Raw genomic sequence first — 19,010 nt, forward strand, 5'->3', positions numbered from 1 at the left:
ATGGGTTTTTTTATCCCACTTTTTGTATGGGTTTGTATTAAGTTGATCTCTTTTGAAAGACCACAGAAATCTACAGTATCTACATATAGGTATATAAAAACATTTATATAGCACTCTACTGTGTGCCAGGTGCTTTACAATTATTATCTCACTTGATCCTCACAACAATCCTGGGAGGCAGATGATATTATTATCATCATTTTATAGATGAGGAAATTGAGGAAGACAGTTAAGTGACTGTGATGGTAAGGGAGTTTGAAGATCTTCCCTGCCCCTTAATGGGCCTTACTTGGAGTCTAACAGGAGAAGCTTGCTCAAGGGAGGCTTGGTTTGTAACTCTGTAATTAGGAAGCGGGTCATGAAGGTTGTGATGTCCTCTGACCCTGGAGAAGGCTATAAATACACCCTGAGGTGAGGCTTGCTTTGGGGCTCACTTTGGGAAGAGTTGCATGATTTGGCCAGATGAGATTCTGGGTAGCCATTGAGCCCCCCAGCTTTGAAATCCCAGATGTTGGTGCTTCTCTCTCTGGTAACTAACACTGTACGTATGTAATGGTCAGACAGCTGGAAGCCCTGTCTGTTGCTCTGTTGAATTGCGTTATTTTCTCTGTCTGTATTTTTTGTCTACTTGTAATTTCTGCTTATGTTTTCTCTGAAGTTCAGGGTGCTGGCTTTTTCCCCTAAACTAAGTGAATGATATATATGTTTGACTAAAGGAAGATAATTAACCCCTTTTGAGTTGCTTTCCTTTAGGAAAGCAAATCAAAGAACCGGTGCTAGCAGTTATCCTGGGTATGGTAGGGTACTTGTTACAGTAACTTGCCCAGGGTCACACATCTGAGACTCAGATCTGAACTCAGGTTTTCCTAACTTCAGGCTTAGTGCTCTATCTACCTATCCACTGACACAGACCTGTAGTGCTCTGGAACTCAGACCTACACTGCCCATTGACTCAGTAAATGGTAATCTACAGGGTAGCATTGGTAGAACTTCTGCCATCAGAAAATTCTTCTTTTATTAGGGCTTAGAATCACAGAATCATGGCATACCAGAATGGAAAAAGACTTCAGGGGTCTTCACTGTGAATAAGCTCCTCTACAACATCCCTGACAAGTAACCCTCCAGGGTCCACTTGAAGATTTCCAGTGAGGAAAAACAGCTTTCCCAAAAGTAGCCTTTCTGGTTTTAAACAGTTCTAATTTTTTAGGAAAATTTTTTTTCCATTGTGCCAAAATCTGCCTCTTCAACTTGCCAAACAGAAAGAGCTCGATCTTTCAGCTATTTAACTACTTTAATATGTTCTCCATGTTCTTCCTAAGCAGAGCTAGGTCCCCCACTAGAGTGGGGCAATGAGTACTTTTTTTTTTTGCCAATCTGATGATGTAAGGTGCAACCTAATTGTTTTAATTTGAGTTTCTCTAATTACAATTAATTTTGAGTATTTTTTCTTCTAATTATTAGTGATGTAAAGCTTGGATTTCTTCCTTTGAAAATTACCTATTCATATTCCTTGACCATTTAGCTACTGGGGCATGGCTCTTATTCTCACATATTTAAATATAAGACCTTTATTGGAGAAATCACTACAAAGATTTTTCCCAGTTAACTGTTTCCTTTCTAATTTTAGCTATATTAAATTTGCACAAAACTTTTAAAAATTTATATAATTGAAACTGTGCATTTTATCTTTGATGATACTCTATTCATTGTTTGGATTCTTTTCTGTATTTAAAAAAAATGCTTTATTGAAATCATATCCAGGGCAGAGCTAAAATAACAGAGTAGAAATAGGACGTCCACAAGGCTCCCACTTCCACCTCCTCCAATACATGTAAAAAATGACTCTAAACAAACTTTAGAGCTACAGAACCCAAAAATGACAGAGAGAAACAAATCTCCCACTGAAGGAAGCCAGCAGGTCAGCAGGAAGGGTCCATGGCAGCACATTGGCAGCCAAGGGCAGTCCTGCCTGAGCCATGGTTTTAGCCCCAGGGCAGTTCTGACCAGCAACAGCTGCAGCAGACTTCACATGAGTAAATCACCAGCAGCTGTAGAGGTTTCCAGACTTCTCAATTCATAAATGTCAAAGACAAAGTAAAAGGTCATTGTGGAACTTGGTTGGACCAGGGGATGTTAGAAGAATGTGGTCCGGCTGCTACCCCCTGTAGTAAGAAGCTGAGGAGGCTTGGTGGCTGCAGCCACTGCTGCATGGCTGCTTCTAGTACTCCTGGCCTGCAGATTGTAGGAGAACCAAGCAACCATTCAGAGGCAAAGCACTCTTGCTTTGACCTGCTTGGATCTGGATCATGGTCTTGGGTGGTGGTCCTGGGGTGTGACCAGTAGGCCATAGCATGTGGGGGCTGTAGAGAGGGCACCTATCTAATAGTTCTGGCAGCTGCAAAAACCCCAGAGATTTGGGACACAGTTCTCTCCATTCTGGAAGCAGAGTTCTACCATGGCAAAGAGCTCAAAAGTCAAGTAATTGGCTACCAAAATGAGCAAGCAAAGGAAACAAGCAGATCATAGAATCCTTTCTTGGGGACAAAAAGAATCAAGGCATGGAGCAGGAGGAAGACATCAAAGTCAGAACTCTGGCATCAAAAGCCTCCAAGAAAAATATGAATTGGTTACAGGCCATAGAGGAGCTCAAGAAGGATTTTGAAAATCAAGTAAGAGAAGTGGAGGAAAAATTGGGAAGAGAAATGAGAATGATGCAAGAAAATCATGAAAAGTAAGTCAACAGCCTGCTAAAGGAGACCCAAAAATATACTGAAGAAAATAATACCTTAAAAAATAGACTAACTTAAGGGGTGGCTAGGTGGTGCAGTGAATAGAGCACCGGCCCTGGAGTCAGGAGGACCTGAGTTCAAATCTGGCCTCAGACACTTAACACAAAACTAGCCATGTGACCTTGGGCAAGTCACTTAACCCCAATTGCCCTCCAAAAAGCAAAAAAAAAAAAATAAACTAACTCAAATGCCAAAAGAGGCCCAAAAAGGCAATGAGGAGAAGAATGCTTTAAAAAATGAATTTGCCCAATGGAAAAGGAATTCCAAAAAGCCACTGAAGAGAATAACTACTTCAAAATTAGATTGGAGCAACTGCAAGCTAATGACTTTATGAGAAACCAAGATACTATACAACAGATCCAAATAAATGAAAAAAAAATGGAAGGCAATGTGAAATATCTCATTGGAAAAACCATTGACCTGGAAAATAGATACAGGAGAGATCATTTAAAAATTATTTTTCTACCTGAAGGCCATGATCAAAAAAAGAGTCTAGACACCATATTTCAAGAAATTATCAAGCAAAATTGCTCTGATATTCTAGAACCAGAGGGCAAAATAGAAACTGAAAGAATTCACCAATCACCTCTTGAAAAAGACCCCAAAAGAAAACTCCTAGGAATATCATAGCTGAATTCCAGAGTTTCCAGGTCAAGGAGAAAATACTGCAAGCAGTTAGGAAGAAACAATTTGAGAATTGTGGAAACACAATCAGGATAACACAAGACCTAGCAGCTTCTACATTAAGGGATCAAAGGGCTTGGAATATGATATTCCAGAGGTCAAAGGAGCTAGGACTAAAAGCAAGAATTACCTACCCAGCAAAACTGAGTATAATGATACAGGGGAAAATATAGTAATTCAATGAAATAGAGGACTTTCAAGCATTCTTGATGAAAAAATCTGAGCTGAACAGAAAATCTGACTTTCAAATACAAGAAGCAAGAGAAGCATGAGAAGATAAACAGGAAAAAAGGAATCATAAGGAACTTATCAAAGTTGAACTATTTACATTCCTACATGGAAAAACAATAATTGCAACTCATAAGACTTTTCTCAGTATGAAGACAGCTGAAGGGAATATATATTTATTTATGTATACGTATAGGAGGATGTATGTGTATATATATATGTGAGTGTGGGCATTTGTATGTTCATGTATACATAGAGGGTACAGGATGAGTTGAATATGAAGGGATGATATCTAAAAATAAAATTAAGAGGTGAGAGAGGAATTTTTTGGGAGAAGAAAGGGAGCAATAGATTAAGGTAAATTATCTCATATAAAAGAGGCAAGAAAAACTGTTACATGGATGGGAAGAGCAGGAAGGTGAAAGGGAATGGGACAACCAGATTCTCATTGAATTTGGCCTAAGGAAGGAATAACATATACACTCAACTTGGTATCTTACCCTATAGGATAATAGGGGGGTAGGGAATAGGAAGGGAGAGGATAGAGGGGAGGGCAGATTGGGGAGAAGGTAGAGGCAAGTATTTTTGAAGGGGGATGTGGTTGAGGGAGAAGGTGGAGTGGGTGGGGGGTGGGATAGGATGGAGGGAAGTATAGTTGGTCTTTCACAATATAACTACTATGGAGGAGATTTGGGTAACTACACATGTATAATCTATATTGAATTGCTTGTCTTCCCAGGGGGGATGGGTGAGGAGGGAAGAAGGGGAAAAAAATCTGGAACTCAAAGTTTTAAAAACAAATGTTTAAAAATTGCAACTGGGAAATAGGATATACAGGTACTGCCTTACTAGAAAGTTAGGGAGGTGAAGGGGGACAATATAAGAGAAAACAGATTAGGGGAAGAGGTATTCAATAGGTTTGCTGTTTTGGGGTGGGAGTAGGGAAAAGACGGGGAGAGAAAAATTGTAACTCAAAATCTTGTGGAGATGAATTTTGAAAATTATAAATAAATTAAAAAATGCTTTATTGACACACTTTCCCCTACTTTTTTTTTTGCACTTTAGAGGGCAATTGGGGTTAAGTGACTTGCCCAAGGTCCTACATGACTAGTGAGTGTTAAGTGTCTGAGGCTGAATTTGAACTCAGTCCTCCTGACTCCAGGGCCAGTGCTCTATTAATTGCACCACCTAGCCACCCCTACTTTTTATCTTTACTACTACTTTCTAATTCACCTTCCTTTGTGACAAATATAGTCAAGCAAAATAATTTGACACATTGGTTGTATCTAAAAATGTACAAATCATTCTTGCTTTCCTTTACATTATTGTGGTTATTGTGTAAATTGCTCTCTTGGCTATACTCATTTCACTCTGAACCAACTCATGCAAATCTTCCTAGATTCTTTTGAATTTGTCAGATTCAGTATTTATTATAATGTAATGATATACCATTATATCCACATATCATGATTTGTTAAGCCATTTAAAGATGCTTCTTTTTTATATAGAAAATGGAAGCAAAGTAAGAGTTAAATAGTTATGTTCTTTCCCTTATCGTCTTATCTATCCAAGTGATGGTCCCACCTTTTTTTTAATCTTCTAGCTCCTGGGGGTAGCTAAGAATGCTCTGTCATCTTTAACATGTACCCATAGTTTCAGGTCATTCTGAGCTTTAGTGCTCCAATGTTATTCTTATAGAACTGTGTCACTCTTTTCTTTTTATGTTCAGTTAAGTGCCCTTGATTCCACTATTAATGTATTTTTGAAATCTAAGTTGATCAGTGAATTCTCTGTGCATCATTCTCCATGACAATGGCAAGCATATTTTTGGCATGCACATCTCCCTATGGATATATTAGGTGGATTACATAATTTAATTATACATTTTAATAAGTTTTTAAGAACCACAATCAACACAATTAGATCCTGTTCTTTTTATCACTCAGATTAATAAGAGAAGTGTCTTTTTCTTTAGGTTTTTTTTTAAATCTAAGCACTTTAGCTTCAGAAACTTCAGGAAAAAAATCCTTAAAATATAAATATAAGCATCATACTTTCATCAAGCCTATAGAAACACAAAGTGTCACTTTATTAAATGATCCAGCAAGGGAGTTTAACTGTAAGAGTACACTTTTCGAATTGCACACCAGGTGGTGCTCTATCTAAACTACCAGCTCAGGCCTTGTATGTTACTTCCTCTGATTCCTGCACAAGATGACCCTTTCTTAGAAGTCTACAGTAACCCTCTGGCTAGCAATGGACACAACCTACAAAGGCCTACCCTCTCCCTTCATTGCTAAGTCCATGTTGTTGCAGCACCAAAATAGCCTTGCTCAATCATTCATTAGCCAGGTCCAAATTTTTCTAGGGAAAGAATAAAGTACTGTTGAAAGTTTTAGAATATGAAATTTGCCATCTATTCTTAGCTCAGAGCCCCCTGTAATAGATTTTACTCTCTCAGGTCATTTTTTTCTAATACATTCAGGGATTCACAGGCCTATCTGCATATCGTGTTCATTTTATATAGAATAAAGTGAAAATGAACTATACCCAACAGTTTCTATGGAGATAGTTAACTCTTGCCACATCTGACTGCCCTACACATCTTGATCTTCTTGTTCTGGAATAGTAATTAGATCAATACCACCATTAATACTGGAAAGGACATGGCAATTGACTGCCTGAAGACTCTAGTACTAGTCCCTGGAACTATTATATAGAACAAAACTCCTTTCACTGAACAACACTCTCTTATATGTACTATGTCCTAGTCCCCATTATAACAAATTCCTTGAGGACAGGAACTCATTTTTGCATTTGTATCCCCAGCCTGCTAGTACAGTGCCTCACGAATAGCAGGCTCTTAAGTGCTTTTTTTTTCCCTTCGTTCATTTTAACTTTGTACTAGCTCTCCTCCCATTTCTCTCTGAAACCTTTGTGTGGAAAGGCGCAATATAATCATGAACCCCCATTGCCATGAAAAAGGAACTCCTCAACAGTAAAGGAAGTTTGTTACCTGTTACAGGATCATGGATAGAAAAAAAAAAAGGAAACATGGGAAAGATAAGAGTCTTTTATTTTCCATTGAAAGTTCAGCACCCCCTGATTCCTGGGTGAACAGGATTCCTAATAATTGATGGTCTTAGATACTCTGAATGTTTTTAATTAAAAAAAAAATTGTTTTTATTGATCATTTCTGTTATCTTAATTTCTGAACATATTCTTCCCCATTTTTTCTTTAACGAGCCAAATTGTATTTATTTTAAAATATAAAAAAGTAGGGGAAAAAATGAAGGTCAACAACGCTAACCAATATATCAATTGAGTCTTCCAGTATATTCAATGATGCAGACCTATGGTTTCTCCGACTACAAAGAAGAGAATGTGAATTTTCTCAGCTTTTCTTCAGGGACAAGCTTTGTATATAATGGTCATTATAATTATACTCTAATCAGTTTTTTGTTGTTACTCTTCTGTTTACATTGTTATAGTTATTGCATATATAGTTTTCCTGGTAATAGTTACTCTACATCAGTTCATATGTCTTTCCATGCTTTTCGGCTTTCTTTTGGAATAGTAATATTATGTTCAAATTATATGCCACAATTAGTATGATAGGCATCTACATGGTTTCCAGCCTTTTTTGGTGTGTGTATAATAAAATGTGTTGCTATGAATGTTTTTGTGTATTTCTTTCTTTGATCATCTTGGCCTATGTGCTTAGCAGAGAGATTTCTAAGTCAAAGGGTGGGGACACTTTAGTCACTTTTAAAATAAGCATAATTGCAAATTGCATTCCAGAATGTTGGACCAGCAGGATCTGTTTTCCTTGTGACACTCTCAGCTCACCAACTCTGCTCCTGATTCAGAAACTCTACAGTGAACTACTTCTGGCCTGTGATGATCATAGTGTGGCTTCAGTGAGGGACCTAGAGTCAGGAAGATTTGAGTTCAGATACTTAACTAGTGGTGACCCCTTAGGAAAATCACTTAACCTTTCAACTTCAGTTTCCTCACCTGTAAAATAGGGATTGCCATAAATTTTAGTCACTTCTTGGTATGTCCTTTATAATCCATGTAGTCATAGCCATTCTAGCACCTACTTACTCCTCAGGGATAGTTCGATGAAATGAAATATTTGTAAAGTTTTGCAAACCTTAAAGCACTATATAAATGCTAATTATTATTATTATTCCTGCCTCAGAGAATACTTGGAGCAGGACAAGATCTACTTTCCTGTCATAGAATCAAAGCAGTTTCATTTCTGGTGGTGTTATCTCAAAAATTCTGCTATCTCATTTTATAGAAAACCCCTACGCTCTTAAAATCTTCATAGGGTTGAATAAGGTGAGACAGAGGCATTAATAATAATAATACATAATTTAAAATTCCTTAAATTCTAGTACACTTGTTTGTAGTAATATTGGTCAGTGAACTTTAAATTCAGGTTGTAAAACCTCACTTGAGGCCCATCTAAAGGACACTCACAAATAACACTGGCAGCAGAGTTGTTGAAAGAACATTCTGATCTGTAATCAGAAGGCACAGATTCAAATACAGATTCTAAGGCAAGTTACCTAACCACTCTATTCTTTAGTTTCATTTGTAAAATATAGCTAGATGGCCAGAGGACAGAGCTCCAGCCTGACCACAGGAAGATCTGAGTTCAAATGCAGCTTTAGCCATTCAGTATTAGATTTATTATCTAGCCATCTACTATTAGACATTTAAGTGATACAAGTCACTTAACCTCTCCCTGCCTCAGTTTCCTTAACCGTAAAATGGGGATCATAATAGCACCCTTCTCCCAAGGGTTGTTTCGAGGATCAAAGGAGAATATTTATAACGTTCTTAGGCAGTGCCTGGAGCATAGTAGGTAATATGTAAATGCTAACTATCATTATAAAGTTCCTTCCAGCTCTAACATCTATGACAATGACCTCTCTTTTTAATAACAAAGTAAAAAATTAACTGTTGCAAAGATCTCAAAATGAGTTAAAAGTGTGAGTAAACTTAGTCTCACAGTATCATCATATCTTGTCTGTTTTTCCTCTTTCCTAGAGCAGAAATGACTTTATGAGAAAGTTCCAGAAACTGAGTTAGAGGATTAGAAATAAGAAAAACAAAAGAGGGTCTATCTTTCTATGTTTACTGAGAGGTTGAAATGAACATATGCAAGTTGTATGTTGTGAATCTTCTTCCAAAGCATTCCAAAAAAAGAGGCAGTGGGGTCATCTGGCCTTTGCTGTTTCATCCTACGTTGTCTCCATTTTTTCTGCAAGCTTTCATGATTGCTGTAGAAGGGCTGCTTCCTCTCATTCAGCTGTGTGATTTCCTTGACACAGGAGATGGGTCTCCTTGCATTTAGTACATTTTCAGTTGATTATATACATGAGGCAACTTAAATCTCCCCCAAAAGCACAAAAAAACATTTTTATAGCATGTAAAAAAAAGCCCTAACTTTTTTACATGATGAAAAAAATTCATTATTCAAAAGAAGAAGCTGCAAGCTGGAACCACATTGGAACACCTAGGAGCAACTCTCAAAGAGGGCATAATTTCCCCTCAACCCTTCTGTTCTAGAACTTTGGTCCCACTGGTGGAGGTGGGTGGGTGGGTGCGTAGAGAGCTGTGAAAACAGTAGGGGAGTCATAACTGTAAGGAGAGAGTGCTTAGTGCCTAGTACTGAATACAGAGTCCTAAGTGGGTAGATCTGGGAAAAGTTCACCAGTATACAGGGCACTGGTAACAATAGCATGCTAGAGCCATCTTGTACCAGCTTGTGAGAGCCGATTGCTAAATTTTCAGTGCGTGGATTTACACCTCAGAAATCAGCAAATGCTACAAATCAGGGATTGAATATTTTTTGTTGTTGTTGTCTAGACTTGAGTGATAAAGAAAATATTATTTATGCCAATTAAACTTAAGAGTCATGGGCACATTTCCCTCCCTCTCTTCTGCACTTCCCCACCCCACCCCAGCTAGTTGTTAAAACTTTACCATCACACTCCCCAGAACCCCAGAATAATTGTTACTCTCCAACACATCCTTAGAACCTGAGCAGATCACTTCTGCAAGGGGAGGGGCATGTGCACCAGGCTCAGCTCTTCTCCCAAGTTGAAAATAACAGACAAGTCCCAAGCATCAATCTTATGAGCTAACTACTCTTGCTCAGGTAGTCAGTTTGTATTAAGTTCCCATAGTTTTAAGTTATAGGAGACAGAATGCAAGCCTTTTGTCTCCCAGTGACTTGCTTACAAGGAATGATAAAAAAAGACATCAGGGACTGATAGGAAAATAATAACTAGTACTCATATAGTGCCAACTCTGTGCCAGGTAACATGCCAAGTGATTTACAAATGTTATTTGATCGTCACAACCTTGGGAGGTAGGTATTATTATCCCCACTTTACAGAGGGAACTTAGGCAAACAGGCTAAGTGACTTGCCCAAGGTCACACAAACAACAAGCATATGAGGTCATATTTGAACCTAGGTGTTCTTGACTACAGGCCCTGCATGCTATCCACTGTGCTAATTGTTCTGGTTATAAAAGGGCAAGGCGGGATAACAGCCTGAGTTTTGTATTATAGCAACAAAATATTAATAAACTGTTGTCAAGTCATGCCCAATTCCTCGTGACCCCATGTGTTGGCAAAAATACTGCAGTACTTTGCCATTTCCTTTTCTATCTCATTTTCTATGAGAAACTGAGGCAAACAGGGTTAAATGACTTGTTCAGGGTCACAGAGCTTAGTATCTGAACTTAGGTCCTCCTGACTGCAAGCCTGGCACTCCATCCACCGAACCACCTACCTGCTCATTAATTAAACACAGAAGATCCATTTTCTGGATCTTGGAGAATTTAAGGAGGAACATGGAGGCAATAATCACACAATATAAGTGGTGAGTATGAGTTGTAATCTGTACTGGAAGGAATGAACACCTATGATATCAATATTAAATATTAATGTATGCTTCTCATTTTTCTTTTTTGCTCCTTCTCAAACGATCCCTACTATAATTGGCAAAGCAGTATAGTGGAAAAAGGCACTGCACTTGGCAATCAAAAGACCTAAATTCAAATTCTAGTTCTGCCAATTATTAGTCTGTGACTATGAGAAAGTCATTTTGTCTTTCTGAGTCTGTGGTCCCACCTCTCCCACAATCGTGAGGAAGGCTTTTTGTGAATTGTAGAGCACTATGTAAACATGAAGGTTATTACTGACCCGCATAATACACACCAGAAGGTTAGAGTAGAGGCCATGGTTAAAATAAAGGGAAACCTTTGCCAATTTGGAGACATGAAGCTCATTTTAGAGTCACAAAAATTAGAGAGAGCACAGAACAATGAAAAGAGTAGTAGCTTTGGAGTCAGAGGACCTGGGTTCCAATATTATTTTTGATTCTTACTACCTGGGTGCCCTTGAGCACTTCATCTACTGTAATGGTAATTTGAAGATCTTCCCTGCCCCTTGTATTTGCAATCAAACAGGTACTTGGCACCTTGTTCCAAGTTAATGATTATGTCAGGTATTAAGACCCAGAATTTGTGAATACCACAGTGGGATGGACTTGTTGACATAACAGGAAGGGGCAGAACAAGGAGGAGCTAAGACAGTATATAAGGAAAAGCCCAAGCTGAGAGAGGCCAGAACTTCTGGGAGCATCTGGAGGCTGGGCTGCTACTGCTGGAGAGAGAGAACTGAGAACTGAGAAGAGAGGAGGCATGGCTGTGGTGTCAGTACTTTTGTCTGTTTTGATGCTTTGTCAGCTTTGTCTACTAATAAAGGACGGTGCTGTTGTTAAAGAAGCCCTGGCACCTTGCTCCTGGCTCAGAAGCCCTGAAAGAGGATTTTCTTGTATGTTTACAGAAATCCTGGAGGAGGGTCTTGCTGCCGATTTCAGAGGTCCAGGGACTACACTGATGATTTGTGTTGATTCCTCAGGCCTTGTTGTTGGGTCTATGTTAAATCTCATTGGCAGAAAGTGAATTGATGAGGAGCTGGCAATGTGCAAAAATGTTATTGTGGCTTTGTTAAGCTTTGTCTTCCCAGGAACAGAAACTGTGAAGGACTTGAGGTGGAAGAGACACTGTGAGCTTCAGTATGGGACAAGAACTGGACGAAGAGCTGGACAACAAGGAGCTGGGACGGTGGAAGGGGAACCATGGAAGAGGAGAGCTGGCCTCAAGTCAAGATGAAAAGACCTCTCCTTGGGTATTTAATGCAAACTGAGATCATGATTTACTAGGGGTGAAGAACTTTGATTTTTACATTTAGATGATTAAGGACCTACTAATTAAGGATGATTGGAAACTAATCTCCAATTAAGAAAAATACTTTTTGATTGAAGCGATTTAAGCCAATGTGACCTAGGGTGGAAAACTTTTGACCTTTGTACTTTATATCAATTAAAAAGGCTTGTCTCCTTAAGAATGATTGAGTTGCTAAATGAATGTACTTTAACACTATGTGACAACTTTGGTGAAAACTATGTGGCCACTTTAGTGATAAATTGTTAAGCCATAACATTGTAAATGCTGTATTTTAATTTCTGTGAATGTTTTGCCTTAATTTGTTACTGAATAGAGAGTTCACTATACTGTATAATCAGAACCTTGAAAGCTGTTCACAGCAGCAGTCCTCTGGAAAGCTGCTTGTGCTTGGCTTTACAAGTGCTGGGCCTTAGTTTCCATATCTATAAAACAAGGGCACTGAAAGAGATGATGTCTCTTCTAGCCTCTAAATCTGTAGTCCTGGAGATCTTCTACTCCAGTAGTCTCAAGTTTAAATTGTACGTTAGTTTTAATTTACCTACAGCATCTCCACTTACTGCAGGTAGGGTAGTTCCCTGAAGGTTAAGTCCTGTGGTGCTATATGCTATACTGCATGTATGTAGTGTGTGTAAGATGTGATTTATTGAAGGACACAAGGCAAAGGGTTTGGGAAAAAAATACTGCAGGCATTCAGAAATAAGCAGTTTAAATACCAAGGAACCATAGTCAGGATTCACACAGAATCAAACAGCTTCTAGTATAAAATGAAAAATCCTGAAATATGATATTCTAAAAAACAAGAAACAGGTTCATGACAAAGAACTTACTCTGTAGCACTGAGTATCCTACAGAGCAATTAAAAAAAACAACAACCAAAAAACAACAAAACCCCCCACACTTTTAATGGAAGAGGACTTTTTAAGCATTTGTGAAGAAGAGACGAGAGATGAATAGGAATTTTGAAATACAAATTAAGTCCAAAGAAATATAGAAAGGAAATTTAGTTAGGCAACTGGAAGGCTCTATATGACCATGCAGTGTTAACATTTTGATAGGAGGAGGGGAAACAAGTGTCCCTTTAGAACATCAATGTCTTCAAAGCAGATTAAGATAGTTAAAAGACAAAAACTCATCCTGGGAGTGGACTGATTCTGTTTTGAGGGTTCTAAGAGGGGAAAGGGAAAGGAAGGTAAAAGGAGGAATACATTGGCAGAGCAAGGGGTGTTAACTGGGGTAAGAAAATTATACAGATACAAAGAGGTGAGAGCAGTAGTCATCAGATGAACCTCACTTAATTGGGGGAAAAAAGAGGTCACCTCACAAGGCTTGGTGCAGAAATCATTAAACTCATGAGCAGGGATAAAGAGTGTTCAGGAGAGATTAATATTGGGGAAGGAATAGTCAAAAGCAAAACAAAACTCCTGATTTGTGAGGGGGACCAAAAGGGGAAGAAGAGAAAGAAACTCTAAGAGGTACCTTAGATCAGTAGTGTAAAACTCAAAATAGGAAGGGCTCCCTGCTGGCCACATACTGACTAAACCTGCCCCCACACAAATTAACATTATCTGTTATATTATATTTTTATTTTGTTCATCATTTCCCAATTACATTTTAATCTGGTTCAGGCATCATGGGAGTTTGCAGCCATTTGCAGTCCACAGGCCACAAGTTTGACACCTCTGCCTTACTTTTCCTTTATATAATTGAGAAATGGCTCAACAAATTGTGGTATATGAATTTAATGGACTATTGTTCTATTCGAAATTACACAAGGAATAGTTTAAGAGATTCCTGGGTGCACAGTGAAGTGAGAAGAACCAGGAGAACAATTTAAACAAGGCCAGACACTACAAAGGAATACAATTTTGAAAGAGTTAAGAACTCTGTTCAATGCAATGAATAGCCATGTCTCCTGAAGATCTAAGATGAAACATGTTACCTACATGCCTGCAGGTGATAGACTCAAAGTACAGACTTTTCTTTTTTAAATGGACATTATATGGATTTGTTTTGCTTGACTATGCTTACTGATTACAATTTTTTTCTTTCATCTTTTTTTCCTCTGGCTAATGTGGTGGTGATGGCAGGAAACTCCTGGGGATGAAGGTTTGGCAATAGTGATGCCCAAAAAAGGGCCTTCGTAACATTTTAAAATGTAGAGAACAGAAGTTGAGAAGCACAGATTAGGGAAGTTTTGAACATCTAAAATTATACTTTTTTTTAAAAAGCAATCAAGCAAAATTCATATAAATCCCTCTTTTGTGTTCTACTGTATGGAAATTTTTTTTAAGGTCAGAATTTTTTTTTTAATTAGAAAAGATGAGATTTGTTCTTTGCCTCAAAGGGATGAAATAGGCCCAATGAGAATTTTGTAAGGCAGATTTTGGGTCCCCTTAAAGAAAAACTTCCTAGTAAATAGAGCTATCTGAAAGTGGAACAGATTACCTCAGGAGGTAGTGAATTCTCACTCACAGGTTTTCAAGCAAAAGCTACAAGACTAGTTAGTGGTTGAGAATTTTGTAGAAAGGGTTTCTTAATCAGGTGTGAGATGAATTAAATGGCCTGGGGTGCCTTTCAACTTTGAGGCTGCATGATTCTCATGTCATATTCAAATGCCATGAAACCAGATCTTAGCACCTATGTATATCCCAATTCATTACTTAATTGACTTAAGGTAATTTATAATGGCTCTTGTAGGCCCTTGCAGGTAGGTCTAATTCATTAGATCAAAATTCTAGCTAACTTTATTTCCATAATTAAGAACACCATTTAAACCAGGGATCAGCACATTCTTAGGGAAGAACTATGCCAAGTTGCCATAAATTTACTCCCTTATGATCCATGAGTGCTAACTAGCCCTTATGAGTTTTAGAGAGTAGGCTCTTGCCTCAGATTATACTACTTGGTTTTTCTCTAAAACCTTAGTCACTTGTGACTAGGAAAGTTAGTAGATATATCCCAAGATATCAACCCCACTGATTGTCATTCCACTATAATAGTCTCATTCCATTGGTTCTAAAACTTTTACAAATCTGAACCTTTTAAGATGTACATGTCATCTCATCACAAGCTTCTCTTCCTCCCTCCCCTCCCCCCAAGCACTCCTTAAGTTATTACCAGCAAGGGTTCATAGACACAAGGCTGAAATTAAGAATGGGATAAAGGATAGGTCAGAATGGGCTTTGAACACTGAAAGAGGAAGAGGAAGGAAAGCGATTCTGATTCTGAAATAGGAGAGGGCACTGAAAACCATCTTTGCCTGGGTTGCTCATTATACTGATGTCTGGTTTTTGAATGGCATAACTCACCTAGTTCACTCTGACCTTCTTTACCAATCTATTGCCATTTTTGCCTGTTTTTTTTAAGCGTCTCCAGTTCTTAACTTTTTTTTTTTTTTTTAAAGCAATTGGGGTTAAGTAACTTGCTCAAGGTTACATGGCCAGGTGTTTCTGGGTGGGCGCTAAGTGTCTGAGCCCGGGATTCGATCTCCAGGTGTTCTCAACACTGGCGCCGGTGCTCTTACTCGCTGTGCTACCTGGCCGCCCCTCCAGTTCTTAACTCTTAACACTGTGGATTTTAAGACAGGAGGGCCAGACATCTTTTGAGGATGAAGAAACATTAAGACATGTGGCTTCTATTATTCCAAACTCTAGAATTTAGATTCTAGATCTTATGCTCATTGTATAGCTATAGCATATTACAATGCAAACTCACATGGAGAAAGCCCTTATCACCTACATATAATTTAAAATTATTTCTCAGAATTCTTTCCACATTGCCTACATTCTGCACTGGGTTGTGAAGAAAGTGCCTCATAAATCTCAAACTATATAAATGAGCCATTATTACTCCAACAACATTGAATTTCTTGCCATTCCCTAATCTCATTCAATACTTTCATAACTATATGCTTTTGCTCATATCCTTTCTCATGTCTGAGACTAATTCTATCCCCTAGGCCCACTGCTGAAATCCTTCAAGACTCAGGTCTGCAACCACCTCTGCCATGAAACTTTCCCAGATATACCCCTTGAGAAATGGTCTCATAGACTGAATATATCTCCTTTGTAATAGTCACATTCAGTTGTATTATAGTTATTTGTATAGTCTCGTCTTCTCTACTAGATTCTAAGGTCCTTGAGGGAAAGTCTAACTTTTATCTCATCTTTGTACAGTTCACAACCGGAATGGTGTGATAAATGGTTAAGGAGCTCCACTGTAAATTAGCAAAATAGTTGAGGGTCAAACCTTAAGAGAGTACAGGAAAACAGTTTAAGTACTAAAGCTTCTATTTAAATAACAAAAAAAGGTGCCAGGAAAGATTAGGTGGAAATTTTAATCCAACTCGGGTGATACTGTTGTGAAAAATTTCTTTGCTCTTTCTCGACAGCAAGTATTTCTGAGTTGTGGTATACACAAAATATCCAAGTTTTAACATGTCCCCAATTACCAAATGAAAGTTTGCATTTCCGTACGAGGAACTTGGGCTAAGGATTTTTCTATGACCTGCAGAAATAATCCTGGGTGAGATTTGGGGCGGGCGGTTACTACCTGGAGGGTGAGGAACGGGGCACGTCTAGACAGTTTGCTATCACCTCACAGTATCTGGGGCCACTCTGTCCATAACCGTTCTCAGGTGGGCCCCGAGGCAGGCTCCAGGAGCGTCGTCCCGAACAGGTAAACAAGGCGACACCAAGCCAAGTGCTGGTATGCACGAAATCTAGTTCGGCCATTAGGAGCTCCCCTTACCTACCCGCCTCCCTCTGGGTGGAGGCGCAGAGGCCGTAAGGCTGTAAAACTCGGCCTCTGCACCATTCCCGGCAGGGATGTTTACCATACACAATGGGGTAAGTCTACGAGGGTCGGCCCCCGAAAACCTTCTCGACCGGGCCCGGCCCCACCTCGCCCGGGGCCAGCACCCCGACCGCGCTGGAGCCCCCGGCTCCATCCGGGTGTCTGGCCCCCTAGACGGGCACGGGGCGCCTGAAGAGAAAGAGCAGGGCTCGGGGCGGAGACTGATGGCTGGTCACAAACAAGCCCCGCGATCCCCTCCCCCAGGCCCGGGATCCGCCTGCCGCTGAAGCCCGGCCCAGAGGAGCCTGACTCCTCCCGCGGCCGCAGCAGCGGCGGCGGCGTCGACGGCCCAGCCTCCCTTCCCAGAGTGCCTGCCCCGCTCCGCTCCCCCCTCCCGTCACCCGCCTCCCAGGCCTCGGGCTGCTCTCAGTCACCTCAGAGAAGGGGGAGGGGGCGAGGGAGGCTCAGCCCAACCTCCATTTTCCCCCGACCCCCATCACCTCCAACAGCCAAGGAGAGAGGCCGCCTGGCCCCGCCGCGCAGGCTCACAGCCCCGGCCAGCCCCAGTGCACCTCCCCTCCCCCACCCGGCTGCCCCTCTCCGCCCCTTCCCGGAGCCCGCCCGAAGCCCGCCTCCGCGCCTGCCCACCAGCCCTCTTGCTCTCTCGCTAGCTCTCGCGCGCACCCGGGCGCCTCGCCTCCGCGCGTGCTCAATAACTGTCCCCCGAGCAGACCGTCCCACTTCCCCCGCCCCTCTGCTGTTTGAATATTCTAATTAGGGAACAGTCTACAGCCTATAGAAGAGCGGGGCGGCGTGTCACATGGCACGGGGACGTGTCAGGGGGGCGGTGCCCGAGCAGCCCCTGCCCGAGTTAAAACCGGAGTGTGAGAGAGAAAAGCGCTTCAGTAGCGAGAGGGGCCGAGAAAGTGGTGACACCGCCGGGGAGCGGGGGGAGTCCCTGAAACTTCTCCCAACAGCCCCAGGGCCAATTTCCCCCCCTCAGCCCAACCCCCTCTTCGCCAGCTCCCGAGTCCCCACTCCCTGCGCCGGGGGTGGGGTGGGGAGCCAGGCCCGTCTCCCGCTGGGACACACACAGGGGCCGGGAGCGGGGACGGGACCCCCGAGGCGGGTGGACGGACGGACGGACAGGCAGGCAGGCGGACAGACAGACGGCCGGGCGCCCGGCCCAGCGGGCAGGCAGGCAGGAGGAGGTGGGGGTCTGGTGGGGCGGCCAGGGGCGAGGGGAGTTTCCTCTCAACTATCTAGGGGAGAAACTCCCCTTAGCCGGAGGAGAGACCCCGACCGTGTTTTCCTCCCGGGGGCCGCGCTCCCCCGCCCCACGTAGCGGCGGCCGCCGCTGCCGCCGCCTCCACCTCCTCCACCAGCTCCACCACCACCACCACCACCATCTCCTCTTCCTCCACCACCTCGGGCCCCGGTGTCCCCGGCCAGCACTATGCCCATCTTACTGTTCCTGATAGACACGTCCGCCTCTATGAACCAGCGCAGCCATCTGGGCACCACCTACCTGGACACGGCCAAAGGCGCGGTAGAGACCTTCATGAAGGTACCGACTGACCGAGCCCGGTGGCAAACACAGCCGGGGCGGACCCGGGGAGCAGACGAGGAAAGGGTGGGGGGGTGGTGAGGGTGTGGGGGAGACCCGGCTGCGGGAACAGCCAGGCGTGGGGACCCCCCCCTCCCGCCACCCCCGCGGGCGAGCGGGCGGGCGCTGGGGATCTGGGGTCGGGCGGGGGGCTCCGGGCGCAGACGGGAGCCCAGAGGGTGGGGGTGGGGAGGACGGGGTGGACCCTGCGTGTGTGCTGTACGGTGGGGAACGGGGGTGCTCGGTTTGCCTGCGATGATGCCTCGTAACCCAGGCTGTGTGCTTTCCCCTGCCCGCCCTGTTCTCTCTCTCTTTTGCCCCCCCTTCTCCCGCTTCCTCGCAGCTCCGTGCCCGGGATCCAGCCAGCAGAGGAGACAGGTATATGCTGGTCACTTTCGAAGAGCCTCCCTATGCTATCAAGGTAATAGCCCCCACCCTCCCTGCTTCCCTCTCTCCTTCGCTCTCGCCCGAGCCTTGCCTTGCCTTCCCTTCCTTATTCCTTCTCCTCTCTCCCTGCTCCCCCCCCCCCCCCCCCCATTCACCCTTCATTATGCTCCCCTCCCCCATCCGTCGTGGCTTCGGGCCCTTTTCCCCGTCGTTTTTTCTTCCCGTCTCTCGGCCCCCCCCCCCCT

General features: G+C 42.3%; 1 protein-coding gene and 1 long non-coding RNA gene across 2 annotated transcripts in view; one reads left to right on the forward strand and one right to left on the reverse strand.

Moving 5' to 3' along the window:
- The window catches only part of LOC138142560 (uncharacterized), a 65,437-nt gene extending 47,007 nt beyond the window's left edge, over positions 1-18,430 (reverse strand). Inside the window, exon 1 of the long non-coding RNA XR_011163461.1 lies at positions 18,301-18,430. This is a non-coding gene — a long non-coding RNA (uncharacterized lncRNA). The remainder of the gene's footprint in view (positions 1-18,300) is intronic.
- Positions 17,658-19,010, forward strand: part of INTS6 (integrator complex subunit 6) — a 90,911-nt gene continuing 89,558 nt past the window's right edge. Inside the window, exons 1-2 of the mRNA XM_069063604.1 lie at positions 17,658-18,339; positions 18,722-18,799. Coding sequence (XP_068919705.1) covers positions 18,229-18,339; positions 18,722-18,799 — 189 coding nt within the window. The 5' untranslated portion in view covers positions 17,658-18,228. The remainder of the gene's footprint in view (positions 18,340-18,721; positions 18,800-19,010) is intronic.

The sequence above is a fragment of the Petaurus breviceps genome, unplaced genomic scaffold, assembly GCF_028583685.1.
Source record: "Petaurus breviceps papuanus isolate PSGF00001 unplaced genomic scaffold, PetGlider_PUasm1.0 90594, whole genome shotgun sequence".
Lineage (NCBI taxonomy): Eukaryota > Metazoa > Chordata > Mammalia > Diprotodontia > Petauridae > Petaurus > Petaurus breviceps.